At 56.9% G+C, this 24,159-nt stretch overlaps 2 protein-coding genes across 4 annotated transcripts; one reads left to right on the top strand and one right to left on the bottom strand.

Moving 5' to 3' along the window:
* Window positions 1–150: 150 nt before the first annotated feature.
* FBXO44 (F-box protein 44) lies at window positions 151–5,422 on the bottom strand. 3 transcript variants are annotated; one of them, XM_042952662.1, is made up of 6 exons: window positions 5,334–5,422; window positions 4,122–4,410; window positions 2,556–2,682; window positions 2,309–2,404; window positions 2,063–2,198; window positions 151–1,272 (listed from the first exon to the last, which is right to left on the bottom strand). In XM_042952662.1, exons 2-6 carry the CDS (start codon window positions 4,384–4,386, stop codon window positions 1,129–1,131), a joined length of 768 nt encoding a protein of 255 aa, XP_042808596.1. In that variant the 5' UTR covers window positions 4,387–4,410; window positions 5,334–5,422; the 3' UTR covers window positions 151–1,128. The 3 variants fall into 3 exon arrangements, with proteins under 3 accessions (XP_042808596.1, XP_042808597.1, XP_042808598.1); XM_042952663.1 differs by having other exon boundaries at window positions 2,585–2,682; XM_042952664.1 differs by lacking the exon at window positions 2,309–2,404 and having other exon boundaries at window positions 2,585–2,682.
* A 98-nt stretch (window positions 5,423–5,520) lies between these two features.
* On the top strand, window positions 5,521–11,674 carry FBXO2 (F-box protein 2). The gene is made up of 6 exons (XM_042951642.1): window positions 5,521–5,967; window positions 9,224–9,610; window positions 10,046–10,175; window positions 10,256–10,351; window positions 10,834–10,969; window positions 11,211–11,674. Exons 1-6 carry the CDS (start codon window positions 5,946–5,948, stop codon window positions 11,343–11,345), a joined length of 906 nt encoding a protein of 301 aa, XP_042807576.1. The 5' UTR covers window positions 5,521–5,945; the 3' UTR covers window positions 11,346–11,674.
* Window positions 11,675–24,159: the final 12,485 nt, after the last annotated feature.

Raw genomic sequence — 24,159 nt, 5'->3', positions numbered from 1 at the left:
AAAACTCTTGGCCAAGTAAGTAAGCGGTAACTGGTGCCTGCAGTGAGATGCATACAAGGGCTACCCAGATATTCCCCCCCACCCCCCAGGGCAGGGCTTCCCATGAAACTTGCCTTTCCCCCTCAGAAACCACAGGGCACAGGTTGGGCTGGGAACACCTTTTATTTAGCTGCATGCAGCAGGAGCAGAATCACAGCACAGCTGTCCTTCCAGCAGGAGGGAGAGGAAGGAGTGAGGTTGGGCAGGCGGGGTCGGGGGGTGTTCTGGAACGGCAGTTCCAGGGGTGGGATAGGGGCTTGGGATGTTTTCCAAGCCACAGGGAAGGTGATCTGGGCATGGAGGTGGATGGGTGGTCCTTGAAAACCTCCCACTCATCTCATCCAGGGCTTACATGTCCCGGCTCTTAGAATCAGGGTCTAATCCTGCCCCCCACCTGCCCTGGGTTACCATGCACAGGACTCCAGGGGTCTTCTGGAGATCCTGCCTCCACCTGATACCCATCTGACTTCTGACTTCTCGGGCTTCATCGATAATGAGGTCAGTCCATACCTGGCCTGGACCCCAACCCATCTTGGGCCTGCCCATCTCAGGCCAGGCCTGAGCTTGGCGGGCAGAGCAAAGAGCTTGGGAGGGGCAGAAGACAGGCCAGCACAGCTCCTCTTCTGCTCCCAGATCTGTCTGAGCTATGTGGTCACCACCCAGCATCTGCACGATCTAGGCCAGGCACAGGCTTGCCAGATGTCTTGACTGTCCTTGCTCTGAGGGCCCCCAGTGTAGACAGGGAGAAAGGGCCCAGGAGGGGAAGGTAGGAGACACGCATCTAGATTTGGCATCTGAGCTCGGAGACCACTCTTGGAGGAACCTGGGAGAACATCCTGTACCTCCCCAACCTCAGGGGCCCCATCTCTTAAAGGAGCCCACACAGGCCTCCCCTGCCATCACTCAGGCTGAGACCTGGGGCAGAGCGCTGGCCCCCATGGCGTGTGAGGCTCCACAAAATAGGCAACTGAGGGGCAAGGATGAACCAGGAGGTCTGGGGGAGCCCGGCCCCCCTCCCCTTCCCTAACCCAGCCCTTCTCTGAGAGCAGTTTACCAGTCGGGGTTTGGCGGATCAGGGCTTGGGGGGCGTCAAGGCAGTGGGGGCCCGATGGTGATGCTGCTGTTGGTGACCCTCGGGCCGTACCAGCCGGCCCAGTAGTGAGTGTCCACGCCGCCGTGCTGAAACCAGATGTAGCGGACGCCGGGTGGGTAGTTGGAGAACGTGTGAGAGACCTGGCGGCAGGTGGAGGGAGAGAGGTCAGGGGCCAAGGTCTTAATGCTGGCCCAGCAGTCAGCAGAACTGAGTTCTAGTCCTACTCTGTGATTTTGGGCAGACCCCTTCCCCTCTCTGCCTCAGTTTCCTCATCCGTAAAATGGAGCAGAGTCCTCCTGGGTCCGTCCACTCCACAGGATTGCCCAAGCGCAGCTCAAAGGAACTGAAGGAAAGTGAAAGAGGTCCAATACGGTCATCACTGCGCACGCGTGGCTATTTCAGTTAAAATTAATCAAAACTAGAGAAGATTAAAAATGTAATTCCTCAGTCACACTAGGGACTAGCTCTTATTAAGTGTTCGATAGTCACATGTGGCTATTGGTTACATAGACCATTTCTCCTGGACAGCACTGGTCTCAATTGGCAAACTATGGCCTAGGGGCCCACTGCCTGTTTTTGTAAATGAAGTTTTACTGGCACACAGCCGTGTCTATATAGCTGCTTTCACAACGCAATGGCCCAGCTGAAGGGTTGAGTAGAGGTGATAGAGACAGCAATGCCTCCGAAGCCTAAAATATTTGTGTCTGCTGCCCCCTGGTCTAAATAGTAGGAATAACCGATATTAGTAACTAGAACCCGCCAACCTTTTCGAACATGGCTTTACCAGCACCATTTCGCTGATGTCTTTTCGAGCTCGAGCAGCTGGTGCCCAGGTGAGAAGCAGCAGAGCTGGGATCCGAACCCAGGCCCGTTCGACTGCAGTCTCAGCCTTGGGCAATATGCCACCTGCCCTCTTCCCAGTTCACATACCTCCCTCCACTTGGCATCGCTCTTCTGCTGGATTGTTGCCGGGTCTGGCTGGAAGGTCCCCAGCGGCGCATGTGCTGACGACAGGAGCTGAACACACAGCTGGTACTTGGACCCGCAGTCTGGCCTGGCTGCGAACCTGCGTGCAGAGGGAGGGCCCATCAGGGCCTCGGAGATGGGGGGCAGGGTGGGGGCGGGGCGCCTGAGTGGCAGGCCCCCCTCCCCCAGGCCCTCGCCCCAGGCACTCACCAGTCCTTGACCTCGATGTCCGGCCGTGTGGTGTCCATCAGCTCCTCCCAATACCCTTCGGCCTTGAGGTCCACCACCTGGGACTTGAGGCAGGTGCTGGGGAGGGCGGGCGGAGGGATGGGAGGGGCTGGGGCTCAGCACTAGGGCACTGGGGGGTTAGGGCTGCCCCTCTCAGGGGCAGGAGATCCCTGGGTGAAGTGGCTTGGGCTTCCCCCCACCCCAAGACTTCCCCAGCCTCAGATCTTACTAATAAGAAGTCACGAAGTATTTCTTGACCTGGTCATTGGGGAATTCCTTCCTCTGGTCTCCAGAGAGGTTCTCCACCTTCCACTCATCGCCTCCATTCACATCCAGGCTCCAGAATTCAAAGCCCTCTGGCCAGAAAGCAGAACTCACGTCATACGGAAGCCCCTCAGTGGTCCCTTTCTCACAAGTGCCCCTTCCTCCTGGATCTGCTCCTTGGATCTCTGCAGCTACCCTCAGGCCTCACGCTGTGGGATGCTGCTGATCAACAGTAGCTGTCTTTTTTTTTTTTTTTTTTACTTAAAAAATTTTTTTTAATGTTTATTTATTTTTGAGACAGAAATAGAGCAGGAGTGGGGAAGGGGAAGAGAGAGGGGGAGACACAGAATCTGAAGCAGGCTCCATGCTCCGAGCTGTCAGCACAGAGCCCGACGTGGGGCTCGAACCCACCAACTGTGAGATCATGACCTGAGCCGGAGTTGGATGCTTAACCGACTGAGCCACCCAGGCGCCCCAATAGTAGCTGTCTTGTATTAGGTGCTTCCTGTGCGCCAGGCACCATGGCAAGTGATTGCCACTGGGAATCCCAAGACATGCGACCATGGGAGTGACCAGATCCCTTCTGTGATGGAGAATGCTCTGATGCCAGAGCCAGCCAGATCTGGAGCTAGTCCCAGCTCTACCAGTATGAGGCTGTGTGACCCTAGATACGTTGCTTTCCCTCTCTGAGGCTTGGTTTTGTCCTCTGTAAACTGGAGTTAAGAACAAGAGCTGGCAAATTTTTTCTGCCAAGGGCCAAAAGAGTTTAGGTTTTGTGGGCTACATACTATCTCTATTAGTCTTTATTTTTATTTTTATTTTTTTGATATATAACCATTTAAAATCACAAAAGCTAGTTTCAGCTCCTGGGCCAGGTGTGGCTAATGGACCATAGAGTGCCAAGGTCCATGGTCATGGCCACTGGGGAGTCAAGTGAGGCAGGCATCTGAAAGCTCTGGACGGCTTGGAGTTATTTCATTGTCATTGTGCTCCAGAATTTGGTCATATACTAGAAAATGAGGTTCCCATCCCATCCCATCCCAGTGCCTGGCCAATGAGTTACTATGCAGTAAGAGAAAAAGAGAGCTCTAGGTGATGTAGAAATTTTGTTTTACCTGTTGTTGTAATACGCTGGAAAGAAGAGTGGATCTCTCATCCTCCCATGAGTAAAGTCCCCTTTGCACTCTGGGACAGTCCTAGTCTGCCTAGCCCTGGAGTCTGGGATCCAGGCCAACAAATTATGGCTCTGATTTCCTGGTCTTGTGTCTTGGGCACAAGTAGTCCTGACTGGTCAACAGTCCCTCACTGGGGAAATAATCTTAAGAGTGGAATGCAAAATGCCACTCTCGACCTCAGTTTGCCCATCTGAAAAATGGGAGCATTAACAGCACCTACCTCTTGGGATTATTGTGGGAGGATTAAGGAGTTAAGCCATCCAAAGTGCCTGGTTCATAGTAAATGCGTAACGAAAGTCAGCTGCTGTCACAACCGTGTGTGTTGGGGGCAGGTCAGACCCCACCCTACATCCCACCTTCAGCACATGGATTGTGTAGGAGATTCCTGTGGAGGCTGCGTAGGAAGTAGAAGATCTTCCAGTCGGCCACAGGCTGGTCCCAGTCCTCGGTGATGAAGCCCTCACGCAGGCACTTGCGCTTCCAGAGGGTCACCAGGTCGATGAGGTCTCGCCAGAGGCTGCAGACCAGGCGGCAGCGCAGGAGCAGCTGGCGGGCGGGCACGTGCGTGAACAGCTCCAGCAGGATGTTCTCAGGGAGCTCGTTGATGTTCCCCACGGCCATGGCTTGTGGCTTCTGGACAGCCCCCTGTGGTTATTGAGAAGCTACCCTTCAAAGCCGGCCCCTTCCCCCAGAACAGAATATTTGCAACACCCCATGGTGGTGGAGGTTCCCATCCCAGCTCTGCCACTTGCTGTCTCGGGAAATTCACCGAGCGTCTCCGAGCCTCAGTTTCCTCCTCTGAAAAATGGGACCAGGAACTGTACTAAAATGGGTTCAAATGCCGTGACACAACAGATGCTCAATAAATGGTAACTGATTTTACTGCCACCATACGACAGCCTCTAAAAGACGCTAAGGAGGCCCAGAGGGGTGCCAGTACCTGCCCAAGGTCACATAGACAGAGGAGGGAAAGAGTCTTCTGATTCTAGAGCCGGCCTTTTCCAAAAAGCAAGTCTTTACAGTGTGAATAACAATGCGCAGCCCCGCAGAGCACTCCAGCAAGTCCTCCAACGGAGGAGGGAGAGAGATTGGGGGCAGGGGGGATAATTATCCTGGTGTCTGACGGAGGTCTAAAGAGCTCAGGCGACTTTCTCAAGGCCTCAGAGTAAATGATCCCCCTAGCTGGGACTGGAGATGGGGTGGGAGATGGGGAAAGAAAGGCCTTTCCAACACTCCCATCTCCATCCTCGCGGCTGGGCTTTCAGCCCCACGACCCCCGGCGCGCGCGCTTCCCACCCTGCGTAGTGGCTTTAAAGTGTCCCAATCCAAAGCTGGGGCTTGGACCCCTGAGCATCGATAAGTGACCCCGGCCCCGGTTCCCTCTTGCGCCGCCGCTGGAGCCCGCGCCGTGCAGCCCCAGGCCTGGGCCTTGTCCGCGCCGGGCCGCCCTCTGCGCACTGCCGCGAGGCCGGAAATCGCCCTGCTCGCCCGCCCGCCCTCCGGCCCCCAGCCCCGGACGGCCCGCGCCCCCGCCGCGGCGCTCCCCGCGCCCACTCCCGCCGGGTCACCTTCGCTTAGCCGCCGCTGCCGGATCCCGCTGGGTCGCGGGGCTGAGCGGACCTCCGCCGGCAGTAGCGAGCGCGTACGGCCCCGCCCCGGCCCGCCAGGCCCCGCCCCGGCCCCGCCCCCTTGACCCGCCCCGCGCCGCGCCCCCCACCGCTACGTAGGAAAATTACCTGGAGTGGGGCGCGGGGAGGGGCCTCCGCCCTCCTCCCTCCTCCAGGGCGGCGCGCCCCGCACCCTCCGCATGACCCAGACTCGCGGTGCCCCCTCGCCTCCTCCTCCCAGCAGCCACCCCTGGGGGGAGCTGGGAGACACCCCAAATCGGATCCCCATTCCCATTAAAAAATCCGACTCCTGACCTTTCCCTGCCTCCTGGGTCCGCCTGGAACCGGTAGCCTCAGGCCTGGGGCCGACCGCTCCAGACTGCGGGGCGTCCCGGCTCCCGGCCAAAGGCGGGGCGGGGGCGGAGGCGGGGGCCTTTAAGAGGCGCCGCCAGCCGGGACCCGACCTAGACGCGGGCAGCGCCTGGACTCGCCGCCGCCGCCGCGGGACTCGGGCAGCCCCGCAGCCCCGCAGCGCTCCGGCTCCTCCTCCTCTCCAGACCGCCCTCCGCAGCGATGGACGGAGACGGTGAACCAGGTAGCCGCTGCCACCCGGATCCACTCGCTCGGCCCGGGAGGGGAGACCGAGGCAGGCGGGCGAGCGAATGCTACGGAGAGGGGGCATCAGAAAGCGAGGGGGTCCCGGCGACCGAGCGCGGCAAACTTTCACCCACGCAAAGCCCTTGAAACAGTTTTAAAAGAGCACAGCCCTGTGGCTGGAGGCCTCCAGAGGTGACAGGCAGGGAGGGAGGACTCCTGGGTCCTATTTACGGGGGGGGGGGGGGGGGGTGGGGAGGGGGGGAATAGTGGTGTAGGGGTAATCCCACATTCTCGCCTCTCAGCTTCCTGAGGGTCTGTTGGGTCCGGGTCTGGGACACATCTGGGACGCCGGAGGCTGCAAGCTTTTTTTTCCCCCCCATCAACTTCTTTCATTTGCCAGCTCTGGCCCTTGAACTGCGTGTATCCCTACGGCTTTCTTGGGGTTACCGGCCTCTCCTCACCCCATCCCTGCCTTCCTCCTTGGCTCCCTTGTCTGGAGGGACTGCTCTTCAACTGGGTGGCTGGTTGCCCAGTGGGGATCAGGCCAGCGGTGAGGGAGAGTTGGGGCACAGCTCAGAGCCCTCTGAGACTGCCCAGTCATCTTGCCTGGCACCAAAGACCCCCCTCTCCCCATCCCTCGAATTCCCTGCTGGGCCTGTAGGGGTTGCCTGCTGAGTCAGGGTGGGAACAAAACCTGCCTGCAGATTTCCCCACCCCGGTCCCAGCAGGCCCATCTGAGAGTGGGCCTTCCTGGAGGAGTCAACAGGAAACACTGATGCACGCTCCGGTAACCAAGCCCCTCTCTCCCCAGTCCTGAAACTCCCAGCTCCTTCAGCCCATGCTCCCAATCCGTGACCCCCTTGCCACGCCCTCTATAGGGCCCCAGAATGGGCTCCTGCTTTTTCCCAGGGCTCAGCTATTCCCTGGACTCCAGGGCCCAGTGCAGGTGAGTGAATCAGCCTGGGAGGCAGCTTCTAGGGGCCAGATAACTTTCCGACAGCAACAATGTGGGGAGTTGTGTGTACTGGAAAGGGGTTGGGGGGGGGCTGTAATTAGATCTGGGGCCTGGAGTGCCAGGCCTGGGGCCAGAAGAGGGGACTGGGCAAGGTGCACCTTTCGGGGGAGCATCAGGTGTCCACCAGGGCCAGGGCAGGGCAGGGGGAGGGCTGGAGAGGTGAGGACACTGGGGCTGGCTCCCCAGAGAGCTGTGGGCAGCAGAACAGGCAGGTGATGCAGCTTCAGGGCCTGGCATTTTCCTTTCTGTCTGCCCATTGTTCTTTCGTGTGACTTGGGAGAAGCTAGGAAACTGGGCCTCAGTTTCCTCTCTGCAAAAAAGAAAGGGAAAACCCCCGCATCATAAAGATGTGCCCTCCCCCCCCCCCCAATGCAGCTAATAATGAAGGAAAGCGTTGTGCTCAGATTCACTAAATAAGATTTGCGGAGGACTGACTGTGTGCTCTGGGCTCTGAAGAAGAGGTAAACCCTGGTTCAGCTCTCAAGGGCCTGACTGTGGGAGGGGGGAGAATGTGCTACATGTGAGGAGGGGCGGTAAAGCCTGGCAGGCTGGGGTCCCGCCAACATCCAGACTTGGGTCTAGGCCCTGCCTGTTCTCCCCCCACCCCCGGTTCAGCCTGTTTCTACCACTGCCTGGGCTTTCCAGGCTCTAGCCCTTAGGAACCCCCATCCTAGATCTGAGAGCACTAGTCTCCCCCACCCGCCCCCATCACCCAGAGTGGTCCCAGCCCCTCACCACCGTGTCTTCCTCCTCCAGAGATACTGTGCACTCAGTATCTGCTTACTCAAGGTTTTGATGGCCCAGCTGAGGCCGGCTGGGTTCCAGGAGATAGTCCAGCCTGCAGCTCCTGACGTCTGTCCACCTCCTTACACTTTAGAATGCTCTTGCCCCCTCCCCAGGGGATTGGAACATCAGCACTGTTCGAATGGCCTGGCACAATGATTACTCCCATTTTATAGATGAGGAAACTGAGGTCCAGGGATAGGACGAGGGAGTGAAAAGACCTTCCTTTCTTGAGCACTTATTACATCTCCCTGTTTGATATACCTGCTGTCTATTTTATTTGAGAGAGAGAGAGAGAGCGAGCCCCAGCAGGGGAGAGGGGCAGAGGGAAAGAGAGAGAGAGAGAGAGGGAAAGAGAGAGAGAGAATGAATCCCAAGCAGGCTCCATGCTGAGTGCAGAGCCTGGGGTGGGGCTCGATCCCAGGACCCCAGGATCATGACTTGAGCTGAAACCAAGAGTTGGGCACTCGATCGACTGGGCCACCCAGGCGCCCCTACCTGCTCTCTTTTAATGAGCCCCCACGTCATACTGCTGTGGCCAGCAGGGGATTACGATCCCTGTTCCCCTTTCCCTTCAGGCCTCAGATCCCCATGTCCCTGTCCTAATACTAGCAGCATAACCCTTGGTGAGTCAAAATCAAAGGCACCTCCAAAGTCAACAAACTATTTTGAGGGCATTTTTTTTTTTTTTGAGCCTGGATTTGAACCCAGTCTTCAACCACTCATTTGCTGTGTGATCCTGAGTGGTTTCACCTCACTATTGCCTCCGTTTCTTTATCAATGACATAGCGACAGCAGGAGGAGCAACCTCAGAGAGATGCTGCAAGGATTTGGAATAAATAAAAACGCTGAGGACAATGTCTCGCTCTTGCTAAATGCCCAGGAAACATTAGCTGCTGACAGTGTGCCAGGGAGGGTTCGAGACGCCAGGCACTGGGGTGAAGCAGTGAGTGTCCCAGACCCAGTTCCTGCCTTCTTGCACTCACTCTAGTCCTGAGGGAGGTGTTTACAAACCAACACACCCTAAGACAAGCGCTAGGAGGGACAGGAACTCCACGGCTAGATTTCGTGGCGGGAAGTCCGGGAACCGTCCCCAGAGGAGGTGAGGGGAGGCAGGGATCTCAGGGCGCGGTTGTAAGGATAAAGGAGTGGATGAAGTCAAGTTTGTGCAATTAGATGGGTGCCCTTACGATCAGATTATCAGTTGCTGTTAACCGCTCGGGTTTACTGGCCCTGCCAGGAAACTCTTCCGACTGGGCGCTGGTCTGCGGCCCTAGCCCCCTGGGGTCTCCTCCACTGGGCGCCGGTCTCTGGCCACAGAGCCTCGGGCCCAGGTTTCGGATCGTCCGAGGGTGGGTGAGGGGCAGATACCCGACACGTCGCGGTTCTGAAGCTTGGAGGGGGATATTCTGAGCAGAGTCACAGCCCCCGCCCCCCTCCCCTCCCCCGCCTGCAGAGAGCTTGGGCCAGCCGGAGGAGGTGAGCCCGGAGGGGCAGCAGGAGGAAGCCGGCGCGGAGGAGGCGAGCGCCGGGGAGGAGCGGCCCGAGGAGGAGGAGGAGGAGGAGGAGGAGGAGGAGGCGGCGGCGTACCTGCAGGAGCTGCCCGAGCCGCTGCTGCTGCGCGTGCTGGCCGAGCTGCCGGCCGCCGAGCTGGTGCAGGCCTGCCGCCTAGTGTGCCTGCGCTGGAAGGAGCTGGTGGACGGCGCCCCCCTCTGGCTGCTCAAGTGTCAGCAGGAGGGGCTGGTGCCCGAGGGCGGCGCGGAGGACGAGCGCGACCACTGGCAACAGTTTTACTTCCTGAGCAAGCGGCGGCGCAACCTTCTGCGCAACCCGTGCGGGGCAGGTGAGCGGCCCTGGGGAGCTCAGCTTTCCCTGCTGCAAAATGGGCCGGAGCAACGCCAGCCTGCTTGGAGGGCTAAATGGGATAAAGCCCCGGCACGACGCCCCGCGGGGCAGCCCCGACAAGAATCCTGTGCATATTATTGGCTCCTGGGGCCGCCTGCTCTCTGGGGGGTCCCTTTTCCAGGTCCTTCCACCCTCACGATCTGAGGCAAGACGGGCCCCGTGGAGGACCCTCCCAGGAGGGAGAGAGAATCTGGGGACGAACAGGAAATTCCTCCCGTTCCAACCCCTCGCATCACCTGCCTCCCCACCCCCCCACCCCCACCCCGTTAAAGGACCACGTTCCCCTGCCCCGCAACTGATGGCGCGGGAACCAGCCCGGCCACACCCTCAGCAGGGAGTGGGTGACCAGGGTGGGGCTGTCGTGCTCTTACAGAGGACCTGGAGGGCTGGTGCGACGTGGAGCACGGAGGGGACGGCTGGAGGGTGGAGGACCTGCCCGGAGACTGTGGGGTGGAATTCATCCACGACGAGAGCGTCAGGAAGTACTTCGCCTCCTCCTTTGAGTAAGGAGAAGCGGGATGGAGGGCACGGGGGTGGGGGTGGGGGGAGGGGTCTCCACTCCCTCCTAACTCCAGTTCCCCAGGTGGTGTCGCAAAGCGCAGGTCGTTGACCTGCAGGCTGAGGGCTACTGGGAGGAGCTGCTGGACACCGCTCAGCCGGCCATCGTGGTGAAGGACTGGTGAGCGGCCTTGGGGGTGGGGCCGGGACGGTAGGGAGGGGAAGGGAGAGGGGGGAGGGAGGGAGCAGGGGTGTGTGTGTGTGGGGGGGAGGGGCGACCTGGAGCCGCTGCCCTGCCCCAGGGGCCGGGGCCTCCCAACTCTACTGGTTGTGGCTACATGGGCCACGGGGTTTTCGGGAGAAGGTGGAAACCCACCTGTCCTGCTGACTTTCAAAGGTGGGCAATTAAAAAAACAAAACTTGTCACTGTGGGCTGGCTTTAGCCCCGGGGGTGGGTCTGGCCGGCCTGGGGTGTAGTCCCTGGGGTTTGGACCTTGGGCGAATCCACGCTGTCTCTGGCCTCAGCTTCCTTATCTGTAAGACGGGGACCTTAGTAGTACCGGCCGGCGGGGTTGGGCGGAAATGAGAACTTCGGTAGCAGGCAGGGCCCGCAGTACCGGCTGAGCAGGGTTCCCCCGGCCCTCGCTCTGTCCCTCGGGGCAGGTACTCGGGCCGTAGGGACGCCGGCTGCCTGTACGAGCTCACGGTGAAGCTGCTGTCGGAGCACGAGGACGTGCTGGCCGAGTTCAGCAGCGGGCAGGTGGCGGTGCCCCCAGACAGCGACGATGGCTGGATCCAGGTGAGCCTGGAGGCTCCGGGGGCCGGGGCGGGGCCTGGGAGCGAAGGGCGGGGCTCATGGAAACCCCGCCCATGGCACGCGCGGCCGGGGTAACGCAGACTTGGCCGAGAGGTGTGGGTGAGGGACCCTGGCTGAGACACCCAGAAAGGGGGCGGGCCAGGGGTTGGGAAAGTGCGCTGGGGTGGGGTGGCTGGGGGAGGCGTCAGGGCCCTAACCCGACCCTCCTACCTCCACCCCCCAGATCTCCCACACCTTCACCGACTATGGGCCCGGTGTCCGCTTTGTCCGCTTCGAACATGGGGGTCAGGACTCCGTCTACTGGAAGGGCTGGTTCGGGGCCCGAGTGACCAACAGCAGCGTGTGGGTGGAGCCCTGAGTGACCCCTCCTCCAACCTCAGCCCTCTTGGAGGTGCAGAGGCCTGGGGTAGATAGGCCTTAGTCAGTAGCCCCCTCACTTTTTCCATCCCCCACCTCACCCCCACCCCCACACACTCCTCTCCTGCCCCATTCTCCCAGCCCAGCCCCCACACTGGGAAAGAGGAGTTTTGCTGGCGTATATGTGCATCTAGAAAATAAGATGGGTGAGGGTATGGGCCTGGGTCGGGCCCACCGCTGAATCCCCTGCACCTAGTACAATGCCTGCCGCAAAGTGGGCACCTAATAAATATTTGTCCAAGGAAGGAATGAATGAACAAACGGATGAATGAACACCGCCCCCTTTGCATCCTCCTCTGTCTCTTGGGGGCCCCTGGCCCAGCCTGGAAAAATACTTGGTGGGGCTCCAGCTGCTCTGGTTTCCAGAGGCCCTTGGGCTGGTACAGAGCCAGCCAGGCCCCGGCCGGCTGGACAAAGGCCGGGATTGTGAGGCCAAGGAGTGGGGAGCTGGGCCTGGCGCCTGACTGACACCCAAGCTGCCCAGAGGCCAGAACAGGGTGTGTGTGTGTGTGTGTGTGTGTGTGTGTGTGTGTGTCTGTCGGGGGCGGCGGGGGTGGGTGGGGGTTGCCCTCCAGGCCTCTCTTGGTCCTCGTCCTGTTCCTTTCTGAGACCAGGATGGTGGGTGGCGGTAGCCTCTCACTTAGCACACGAATTCTCCGGGGCCCAAGGGATGGATGCCGGTGGCCCTGGTGGGGATGGGGAGCTGGGGGTGGGGGTGGCTAGGGGAGAGGCTTGGTGTCCCTCTTCAGTACAGGCGCACTTCATGCTGTCCTCCCTGGCCTGGCGATGGATTGAACGGCAGCATCTGGTCTCTGGTCATATTCTTTCTTTCTTTTTTTTCTTAAAAAAAAAAAAAAGTTTTATTTATTTTTGAGAGAGCGCCAGTGGGGGAAGGGCAGAGAGAGGGGGCAGAGGATCCAAAGCAATCTCCACGCTGACAGCAGTGAGCCAACTAGGGGCTCGAATTCATGAACCGTGAGATCATGACCTGAGCTGGAGTTGGATGCTCAACCGACTGAGCCCCCCAGCCCCCCCCCCCCCCCCCCCCAAGCCTCTGGTCATTTTTCTAAGCCCTGCCGGGAGGCTGGCTCTAGCCCTGGTTTGAGGCGGCAAGGGTGTGGTGCCAGGCCCCTTTTTTGGCCTCTCCAGCAGCTCTCAAACCCAGCCCCTCCCCAGGACTCTCGGGTGTTGGTCCTGGGGCTGAATGAGGGTCTCCCCATAGCCTCTCTCCTCTAGGCAATGGTGACCAATAAAATCTCAGTGCCCACCCTGCCCCCCCCCCCCCCCAGCTTTCCTTTGATTCTGATCCCTGCTGCCACCTGCTGGTCAGGTGGGATTGCAGGCTTTAAGCTGGGGCCTGCCTGGGCCTGGTCACTGGTTCGTTCCTTCACTCCCCAATCCTGAAGCCCCAGTCCCCGGGGCCGGGCTCTGTGCAGGGCCCTGAGATTCCAGGGGTGAGGAAGATACTTCTTGTCCCAGGAAGAGGGGGCATCCTGGGGTCCTGGGGCGCCTCCAGTCGTCTCAGCTCTGGGGGCATCCTCAGTCTGACAGGGGAGACAAAACCCTGATCTCGAGAACTCCCCAGTCTGAAGGTGGAGGCACAGCCCCTGCCCCACGGGCACCCTCAGTCCTTTCTAGGGGATGTCACAGTCCGGTGGGGGAGGGCACTGTTCACACCTACCTGAGTTTCCAGTCAGGGGGCGTGATGCCTTGATGAGTTCGATGGATGCCATAAAGGAAGAGGCTCACCCCTTGAGCTTCCATGTGTACGTGAAGGTGCAGCAGGCGGTGGTGCCCTGGGGCAATGGACTAGGATGGGCACGCGGGGATCCCCGTGAGGATGAGCTGGGGGAGGACTGGGCCCGTGCTGGGGCTACGCGAGGAGGCTGGATGGAGGTGCGGTGAGCATGAGAGGCAGGCGTTGTGCAGGTGCCTGTGAGGACTGGGTGCCAGGGCCGGGGTGTGGGGGCATGGAAGGTGCTGCAGGTGGGAGCTGGGGACATTCAGAAGAGAGGCCCGTGAAGGGTCTGGGGCTCTGGGCTGGTGATCTAGGGTTGGCAGTGTATGTGGCCAGCGGCCAAAGCCAAGGCCACTGTTGAGGGCTGGGAACAAATGTGGAGTGAGGCAGGAGAGGGCACAGAGAAACAGCCTCTAGGGCTGTGGTGGAGAAGACAGAGCAGCCACGGAGGCGGGGATGGGATGGGTAGGAGGGGGCGAGGCCAGCAAGGCCATCTGTAGTCAATTCTCTGCGCTCAGAGGAGGGAGCCAGAAGCCCAGAGACCAGATTCTCTGCCCTGGGGCCCCAGAGATGAGACCCACAGAGGAGACCTGAGGGGCTCAGATAATGGAGTGCTCCAGACCCACTGTCCCTGAGGGACAGTCACTAGAGGGACAGTTGGATACACTGGTGGAATTCAGCAGACAGCAGTTCCTGAGTCACCAAAGAGCTGATGCTTCGGGAGCGGGGGACGGGCCAGAAAAGCACAGTGAGCTTTGCACAGGGCACTGTGTACTCACTGTGCACAGGGCACGTCCTGTCACTACATCCCCGTGCCCAGTCGGACATGGGGAAGGGGGAGAGGGCATCCTTACCCCTGTTGGACACGAGGATACTGAAGAGCCCAGACCTCGCTGATGATACACGACTTCACTGGAGAAGCACAAGTTTCAACCAAGGTGGCACGGGCTTCAAAGAGTGTGCGCTTAACCCCTCAGTTTTATTGTCCTTACCTGCCCGCTCCCCTCCAACATTGATTCTAGGACTGCAGATACCAGCTTCAAGGGAGGGGAAAACCTTCAGGGGAAGGTTTCAAGGGGAAAAGCTTATGCTGTCCAGCAGGGGGTGCCTCAGGGCCATCTCTGGACCGTGGGGAGTGTAGATAGCAGACAGATTAGCCACATGACTCAATGGCACCTGAACATTGGCTAAGGAGAGAGAGAGGCGCATATTCCTGAAGGTCCTTTCCACTCAATCAGTGCTTACTGAGCATCTACTATCTTCCAGGCAGGGCAAAAACAGACGAGGACTCTGCCCCCTGGAATATACGGTCTAGGCAGAAAAACTTAAATGCAAGCAACTATATAAATGAATAAGGTAATTACTAACATGATAGAGCACTTAATATACATACTAGGCAATACTTTGAGAGCTTTGTATAGATTGATTCATTAAAATAACCATATGGAGTGGGAATATTATTACTTCTATTTTTATAGATGAGAAAACGGAAGCACAGGGAGGTTAAGCAATTTGCCTGAGGCCGTACAGCTAATACATGGTGGAACCGGAATTCTCCTCAGCCACTTAGGCACTTGACTTCTACGTGAAGTAAACAAACTACAAACTGAGGGTAGTCACGCCATCAGGGAGGACCTCTTTGAGGAAGGGACATTGGAAGGATGAGGAGAAACCAGCCATGCCGATATCTGGCGGAAGAGCATTGTAGGAGCAGTACGTGCAAAGGCCCTGAGGTGGGAATGAACTCATTTACAGGTTAGAAAGTCTGGAGCTCAGTGAGCAAGCAGGGAAGCTGTTTGACATGAGATTGGAGATGTAGGCAGGCAATTCTGAGAGTTTCCTGAACACCCTACTGTGTGCTCTGACATATGAGGTTTAAATGCTTTAAGGAAAAACCTTTGCTGTATCCAGTAGGACCTGAGAATGGGGAGTTAGACATGAGCAGCTTAGAGCCCAGGTGAGGAAACCACATTTCCCGAGAGTAACAGGATAACCAGGATGCTGATAACAACAATGGTGGGCATGATAACAAGCATCCATCGGGACCTGGTGGGAGTCAATTCCCGTGCTAAGCGCACAGGCTCATTTAATCTGCTCAGTGGCCCTCTCTGGTAGACACAGACACTTCCATTTTATTTTTATTTATTTTTATTTAAATTTTTTTAACGTTTATTTATTTTTGAGACAGAGAGAGACAGAGCGTGAACAGGGGAGGGTCAGAGAGAGAGGGAGACACAGAATCTGAAACAGGCTCCAGGCTCTGAGCTGTCAGCACAGAGCCCGACACGGGGCTCGAACTCACAGACCGTGAGATCATGACCTGAGCTGAAGTCGGACGCTTAACCGACTGAGCTACCCAGGTGCCCCAACACTTCCATTTTATAGATGAAAGAGTTCAGACTCTAAGATGTTGGGGAACTTGCTCAGGGACATACAGTGAGTAAACAGTTGTGGCTCTCCAGTTTGGAAATCCGGCTACTACGGCACAGGGTCAAAGATGGGCACATGCCAGGGGACAGAGCAATGGCAGGAGCTAGGGGCTTTGAGGCGAGGAAGAGTGGAAACAGTGGTGACAAGGACGGTGGGGCTCCAGGCCTTCTAAGCATATTCTTGGTTGCCCCAGACGGAAGGAGGGGATCCTAAGTGTTTCTGGGCCATTTTGGTTAAGGGGTTGAGGTAGGTAAAGTGACTTTTCTTTTAGATTTCTTGGTAGAGCTCTTTGTTTAGTAATTTTTGCAATGGGAAAAAGTTCTCCTTCCCCTTTCTGATTTATTTTGTTTGTAAACCTGGATTTTTGTGTGCATGGTACGTTTAGGAGCGGTTGTATAGGGAGGAGGGAAGGAAGGACCAGTTCCTCTGAGCACCACTAGGTGTCAGCATTGTCAAGGGAGTTCCCAGGCTGGGCTTCTGCCGGGTTCTCCGCAGGGGAAGGGGCATCGGCAGGCAGGATTTGAATCCACAGCTGGATTGGATTTCTTGCCTGGGGTTGAGTCTTGGGCTGAGGGTCTGCTTGGGGCTGCTCTTATGCCAGAGGCCCCTGAGAAACATTTAGGAGGCTAGGTCTTCTGAGGCTTGAGTCCTGTAAGACTAGGAAGGGCTGGTGGTCTTCGGGAATCCAGCCCCAAATAGGTCTCAGGGCCTAGACCTCCCCCCTCAACTCTCCCACCTGCTGCCCCAGTTCATCCCGAGCTTGGCAGAGCCCCGGGCTTTCCTCACGGCCCTTCGCCTGCAGTGAACACAGAACACCCAGGCAGATCCAGTCCTGATCTCCTGGTGAGTAATGACTTTGCTATTTTTTCCCCCGTAAATTAAACCTAATCTTGTGTTGACTTTGCTGAACAAGGAGAATAATGAAGAAGATTAAGATGAGATAGTATTCATTCTCCTCCAACAAAAGCCAATTAATTGTTAGCAGGATTACCGCCCTGAGCCAGGAGCCAGCACAGACTCTGCAGACAGGATGGGCAGGGCTGTGGTAGGGGGGGAGTGCGGGGAGGGGGGGGGGTCTCCTAGTGCTCCAGCAGGGGTCAGCCAGTGATGCAGCAGGAAAAATGTCAGTTAGATGTAAAGGAGAACTGCCTGGATGAGAGAACGGGCTGAAGCCAAGGAGGGGGCTGTGAAGAGTGTGGAATCCCTCTGCCAGGTGGGTTTTGTGAGACATGGGGAGAGGCTCCGTGGGTCCCTGCGCGTGCAAGGCATTTGCTCCCTGAGGCCCCTGACCCCTCAACATCTCCATCCCAGGCCACCTGACACCCTCCCCTGCCTTTCCTCCCTCAGGGTATTGCCCTGTGACCTGTCTCAGCCTCATGAACTCCATTTCTGGGGTTGCCTTTGATAAATGAACTTGCACGCAGGGGTCTCCAGCCTCCTCCCCACCCTGCTTGCCCCCCTCCCTTCCTGTCCCAGGAATGAGGGTTCAGAGCATGGATTTGGAGACAGAAACACCTGGGTTTCACCTGGCTTTGCCACTCGTCCTCAGCTGCAAAGTGGGTTCTGAGTGCGGCTCCGAGGAGTTTAAGCACCCAAGCTTCCAGGCCCAGTTACTGGCACCCAGTGGGTTCTTTGTACAAGATACGGGGCCGAGTGGGTCAGGTGGACTGCCACACCCCTGGGGCCACCATTGAGAGGCTCGGGGGCAGGGGAACTAACATTGTCAGTCTCCTACCCCGTCTACACTATCTCACGGGCTCCCCATAGCAACCCCTGGGGAAGACTTCATTTGTCACCCCAATTTATGAAAGAGAAGTCTGCGGTGCCGAGAGGGGGTCTAGGGGTCAAGGACACAAACCGACACCTGCGAGACCTGCAGAGCTGGCTGGGATGGGCCTGGATCCGAGGGGCCCCCGGGCAACTGTGCCCCTCCCCCCACTCCACCTCCCTTCAATGCACTTGAAAGGCGTTCAGCCCACACCTGAATGAATGAAACACTCCTCAATCGCCATTTCTGGCCCACTAGGTCCCCATTTCAGACCCTCTTGCGTCCTGGTAACTCCCAGAAGGAAATGGATTGTGTGTGATTGCAAAATTCTTCTTGGTAATTCTTGGCAACTCACCCATCTTACTACGAGTATTAAGAAAAATCCACCCTTCCATCCAGATCTCGGGCCTCGCTTCATTTCCTGGGATTGATGAGGTTCTGTTGTTTTCTGAGCATAGCAGAAGTATTCCCGAAGTCCACATCTCATAGTTTATGATATTTCACACCTACTGAGCGCTCACCACGTGCTGGGTATTGGTGCATGGCTTTATTCAATCCTTGCAGCACACCTGTGCCCTACTTCCCTTCTCATTTGAGAGACCGTGTTGGAACTGAGGCTCAGAGAAGTGCAGTCTTGCCCAAGGCCACACAGCTGGAATCCACACGTTACAGGGTGGGGATTCTTTCCACACCAGGAGGCTGTCCCACATCATGAGACTTTTCATGGTGGATTCCGGTCCTGTACGCGGTGGGACTGGTGAAGGGCATGGGTCTCAGGGCCCTGTGAGCCAATGAGGTCCTTGTCCCTTGGGAGCTCGCTGACTAAAGAGGGAGACACCTAGGTCACCAGTTCTGACCCTCCCTGCCGTGTGACCTTGGCCAAGTCCCTTACCCAGTCAGTGCCTGAGTTTCCTTGCCTGTAAAATAGGGCTGATTATAGTTCTTACCTCATAGGGTTGTTATGAGGACCAAACGAATTAATATTTGTAAAGCATCAGGTAATGTTTGTTAAGATCAGAGCCTGTATATGGCAAATAATATATGTGAGTTTGCTAAATGAACGGGGCACCTGGGTGGCTCAGTGGGTTAAGTGTCTGACTCTTGGTTAGGGCTCAGGTTATGATCTCATGGTTTGTGGGTTCAGGCCCCACATCGGGCTCCACACCGACAATGCAGAGCCTGCTTGCTATTCTCTCTGTCTCCCTCTCCTGCCCCTCCCCTGCTCGCACTCTGTCTCTCTCTCAAAATAAATAAGTACACTTAAAAAAAGAAAAGTAAAACGAGTAAGTCTGGCAGTTGTAGTCCAACAGTAAAAGGGCTATGAGGAGGAAGCCCACTATCTTGTGGGAACCCAGAGGAGAGGCATCTAACTTGGATCTTAATCAGAGAGGGCTTCCTGGAGGAGGCAGTGAGTGGACTCTTGATCTGAGGAGTAGTAGGAAGGCAAATCACTTCCTTAAGCAGCTCTTAGCTCCATGTACTATCAGTTGGAGCTCTGGCACTAACCGGTCATTTCCTGGGGCTTTCTTGTCAGAATTTATCAGTGTGCAAACCACCATAGTGTCATCTGCGTTTGAACAGAAATCTGTGTCCCCAGGGACCCATGATTGAGGGCAGTGCGCCAAGAAGGTCCTGAATCTTCTCTTAAGATTGGTGGGTGGGCAGGTGCAGAGAAATCTCTGGTGGTAGAAGGTGTAGCAAGGCCCTCAAAGCCTGCATGAAGAGACAAAGATGTCTTTGGAAAAAAGAACAAGAGGAAAAAAAAAAAAAGAAAAAGGAAGGGAGAAGCAGGCAGGGAAATGATTTTCTCGGCTGGCGTTTCTCAGGGAATTAAATCTTGTTTTTCGTCACCACTGAGTGGAATAATCCAATATATTAAAGCAGATACCCCCCTCCTATTTATTGCTGTGACTTTGACCTAACAGTCTTGGGCTGCATTTGGAATCAGATCGTCCCGGGGAGGGAGAGGGGAGGGAGGCGTCAGCCCCCTGGATCAATTACTCTGCTCTCCGACACCGGAAAAATGAATTATTCCCCCAAAAGCAGGCTCCTCACCCGATGAATTCTGCACTGCAGAGCCGGTGGAGTTATACCAAATTGAATTTGGTCTTTGAGAGACATTTAAAACCAGGTGGAGTGTGCACATTGCGGGGGGGGGGGGGGGGAGGGTCTGACAGCTGCCGGGACCTCTGTTGCCTGGCTGGGGAAGCCCCCTGCTCATAATGCTCTGGGGTGGGGGCCAAGAGGCAGCCACCCCACCTGCCCAAGGGGCCACCTGCATTCTGCAGGGGTGAGACATTTTGTTTCCAGCCCGAGGCTCAGAGAGGTGAGGTTGATTGTCTGAGGCCACACAGTGAGTGGGTAGCCATGGCAACCTGTTACTTTTTTGTCCCTTGCTCTCTGGGCCTTGTGGAAAATGGCCTCACTTCCCCCCCACCCCTCCCCAGCCCAACCTCAGGGGGGAACATATTGAGATTGGGAGCTTTTCAGTCTGGGGCATTCTGCCCATTCATAGCTGTGTGACCTGGGACGAAGGGTAGCTTAATCTCTCTGGACATCAGTGTCCTGACCCAAGAAATGGGGTTTACTAAAACCCTTGTACTGGTTGCCACTCTGTCGGTTGCAAATGACAGACACGCGATTCAGAGTGGCTTAATGAAAAAGCAGATTTGGGGCTCACATAACAGAAAAGCCCGGTGTAGATTTCTCCCAGGGATAGCTGGTTCCAGAGGCCCCAATGGCGTGTTCGGAAATGGGGCTTTGTCTTTGTATCTCAGCGCTGTGTGGCTTTACCCCAGGCAGGCTCGCTCTGGAAGGGGCCGGGCACCCCAACATTAAGTCCAGTGGGTTCACACACCCATCCCTGAGCAAGGCCTGGGGTGGAGCCACCCAGTGAGAACCACAGGCTGAGAGAAGGGGGCAGATGCTGCCCCCCTTGAAGAAGGCACTGGGACAAAAACCTCACACAGAGCCCCACCCCTCACAGGCCCCGGGCAAGAATGAGGGGGTGTTTGGCACAGCGCTTGGCATCATCGGGCAAGCATTCTGCCCACCACGGCCCTGCTGGGGTTGTTTCCAATTTTCACTGAGGAAGATGCAGTGTCCTCCTGGGCAGGTTACAAGGGGCTCTGCCCGGGCCTCCCTCTGCCTCCCTCATGATCTCCTACTTTATCTGCTCCCCCAGAACCTCCCTCCCCACCCCCAGGCCAGATCCCAGCCTTGGCCCTCTGCCTGGCCAGGGGTCCCCAGGGAAGGGGGGGCTGACTCACCCCACACAGCCAGGGGACTGCAAGGGCTGCACTTTCACTAATGATGTGGGGAAGAGAGGAAAAGAACTAGCCTGAGATGGAGCTATTTTAGCTGAAAAACCCTCCCCCTGGATTTGAGTAGGTTTTTCAGGGCTAATGCACTGGGGCCGAGGGAGTTGTTGGGGAGGGGGCTGAGGCTGGGGTTCTGCAGGGGCCGGAGGCCTGACCAGGGAGAGAGGATTAGGGGTCTGGGGAGGGGGTCATGGGGGCTCTGTGCCCCAGAAGTGAGAGCTGCTCACCCCAACGTGGAATTGCCAACTCTCCAGTCACCCCTGCCCTCCTCATGCTCCACTGCCATCTGATCCACCTTATGTGGGTAATAGCCCCAGTGGCCAGGACGATTTTGCCAGGCTTGATTATCTTTGGCCTGTATTGTGAAAACACTGGCTATCTTGTTTTATTTTCCCTGAATATAAAGTCCCGCTCTGATATTGGAGTTGCCTTTTTCTGTTACAATGTTACACCCCCTGCTTCCCATCGCGGGCAGAGAGATTCTGATGCACTCCACCTCCACCGCATCCATTAGACACCTGCCCGAGGGATCCAGGAAGGAGGAGGAAGAGCACGGAGGACAGGAGTGTCTTGTTTCCTACCCACCATGAAGGGCTGGCACGTGTGTCTTAGGGGTTTTCACTCGGCATCTTTCCAATTACAGAGGAGGAAACTGAGGCTGTGTTGCAGGAGGGGATAAACAGGCCTCTCTTGAGAGCCAGCCGCCGCGGTTCTGGGAGCAGGTGTGCAAGGAGAGGGAGGTGGCGTCTTAGCCCATTTCCCCTGGGTGGAGGAGAACCCAAGCTGGCGGGGGGCGGGGGGGGGGGGCGGGAGGCTGGGGCACGCAGGCATTGGGGAGGCTCCAGAGCCAGGAAGGAAATGAGGTAGGAAGGGGGAACCGCTGGCTTCTAGGGGGTCTTCAGATGCCTGATCTGACCGCCTGGCCCCGCCCACCAGAGGCGTGGGAACTCAGGGACCAGAAGAAGAGGTGGCCGAGCCCCGAGGTCCCCAGCTTGGCCATGAGTGCAGAGTGACCGGCTCCACACCTTGCTGGCTGTGGGACTCCAAGTAAGGCTCCAGACCTCTCTGAGCTTGTTTCCTCCTCTGTCAAATAGGGAGAAAGATGGGCCCTAGCTTGTTCGGTGGTCATGAGAATGAAATTGGGTGGTGTGTGTAAAGCACAGTCAGGGCTCAAAACACATATTAGATTTCATGGGTATTATATTTACCCCTAAGACATAAAGGCTACTCCAGGCCTCTGGAAGAGGGGCCAGGGCGAGAGGCCCTATGAAGAACATGGAGTGGGGCCATGCGGGGCTTCTGCCTGTGGTCCACGGGGGTTTGTGGAAGGGGCAACCGAGGCGGCTGGGAGATGGGAGCTTCTGGACCTGAGGAGGGGGTGGGGCACCTGGCACAGGGTGGAGGCTGCGTTTGGGGGAGTTCACAAAGTGCTCTGCCTCCAAGAAGGCTTTCTAGAATCCCTTCCGTCTTCTCTGCCTGCCCCCACTTCCCAGCCACCAGCCTGGAGCAGTGGGTGTGGTTGGGGAAAGTACAGACAGAACCTGGGTTCAAATCCGTTTCTACTACTAGCAAGCTGGGCGGCCTTGGGCAAGTTATTTGCCTCTCGGAATCTCAATGAAATTACTTTTCTTTAAAATTTTTTTTTCAATGTTGATTTATTTCAGAGACAGAGAGGCAGAGCATAAGCAGGGGAGGGGCAGAGAGATCCAGACACAGAATCTGAAACAGGCTGCAGGCCCTGAGCTGTGGGCACAGAGCCCGACGTGGGGCTCGAACCCATGAACCGTGAGATCATGACCTGAGCTGAAGTCGGACACTCAACCGATGGAGCCACCCAGGCGCCCCTGAAATTATTTTACTTCAATGGACGTCGTAACACCTAGTCCACAAAGTGTTCTGTGTAAAGCATTGGGCACACACTAGGTGCTCACCAAGGACAGGTGCCGATCTGGTTTTGATGTGTGCCGGGAGGGGGGGTCAGGCTCCTACTAGGTCAGCACATAGTGGAGAGGTGGGGGCCTCTAAATGGGGCCTTGCTGGTCACAGCTGCCCCGAAAGGCTGTGGCTTGGAGGACAGAGGGCAGAGGCTTGGATGTGAAATGCTGGGAAGGACAGCAAAAGGGTGAAAGTAGGGACATTGCCTGGGGAGGTGGTGCTTTAGCCTTGCGGAGCCCAGATGTGCCCTGACTTGAAAGCACTGATTGCAGGTAGAGGTGATGTGGGGGGGGGGGTGGCACACGCACCCATCTGCCTTCTTGGGTCTGGTCTGAATTCCTGTAGCTTCAGTTTCAGGCCCCATACTTTGCCCTGACAGGGCACTGGCCCTCCTTGTCTTCTGCCAGCTGCCCTACACCCCCACCCCCCGCCCCACCCCAAGTAAGGTTGCCTTGGGCGTGAGGACAGGGAGAACGGGGTTTCCCAAGTCCAGAGTTCAAGTCCACATGCTGCTTCTTTTTCCCAGTGGCCTTAGGCAAGTTATTCTACTTCTTTGAACCTCAGCTTCCTTCCCTGTAAAATAGGATAATAGGACTTACTACATGGGACCGCTGCCAGAACCAACGAAGTGGGTGGTTGAGAAAGTGCTTTATGAACTGTTAATATTTTGCAAATAAGGTTTGGCTGGAAGAATTGTCTCTCTTACAAAACCCTCCCTTGGAGACACTGTTTTATCGAGATTCTGGGCTGCAGCCTCATGCCTCCCCACCCCCCCTTCCCTGCCTCCCAATTTCTAATGTCTGTTGGCCTTGGGGTACACTGGAGCTCTAGGCCTGACCTGATGCACTGGTGGATTTCTGGTTTTCCCTGGAGTTTGGTTAGCTGGGGGCAGTAACCTTTGCCCTCTCCTTCCCTGAGCCCTAGTTCCACTTGATCAGAAGTTTGTCTGGAAAGTGAGAGGACAGGCGATCCATGCAAATATACTCCAACTGGCCACTTGTGGCTTCTCCAAAGCTGGCATCTTCCTGAAATACTGGAACCAGCACATTGGTGGGTAGAGAAGGCAGCCCGTTGACAGCTTGTCCAGAACTCAACAGGAGAGCAGGGATTAACCAGAACAACAGGAACCTCAGACAAAACCTCTGGAGCCCAGCTGCTGGACTACTGCTTGGCTGAAGCTGGGGATTTTCTGTGTGCATATGGGCCGGGAGTCAGGGACCAGTCATATTCTTCCTTTGGGTGCCCCTGCCCTCTGCCCCCACTTTGGGATATGGGGAGGCAGAACCTTAGGGGGACATTTGGGCCTTTGTCATGCAGGTCACCTGCAGTGGCTGCCTTGGGTGAGGTGAGATTTTTCAGAGGAGGCCAGCCAGGCAGGGTGGAAGGAGATAACGCCTCTGGAACGGAGAGCAAGCAAGAGGTGTGGTTCAGCACCGCGGACAGCGCCCTCCCACCTGTGCCAAAGAATCCAGGAGTGGAAATCCTGAATGGGAGAACTTCAAGTGGGCAGGGTATCACAGCCCAAGGGAAGAAGACGGGGGTAGGCACAAGGATTATTGGGCAC

Source organism: Panthera leo, chromosome C1 (assembly GCF_018350215.1).
Source record: "Panthera leo isolate Ple1 chromosome C1, P.leo_Ple1_pat1.1, whole genome shotgun sequence".
Taxonomy (NCBI): domain Eukaryota; kingdom Metazoa; phylum Chordata; class Mammalia; order Carnivora; family Felidae; genus Panthera; species Panthera leo.
The sequence above is the reverse complement of the archived record's forward strand: the minus strand, read 5'-3'. Positions and strand labels throughout refer to the sequence as shown.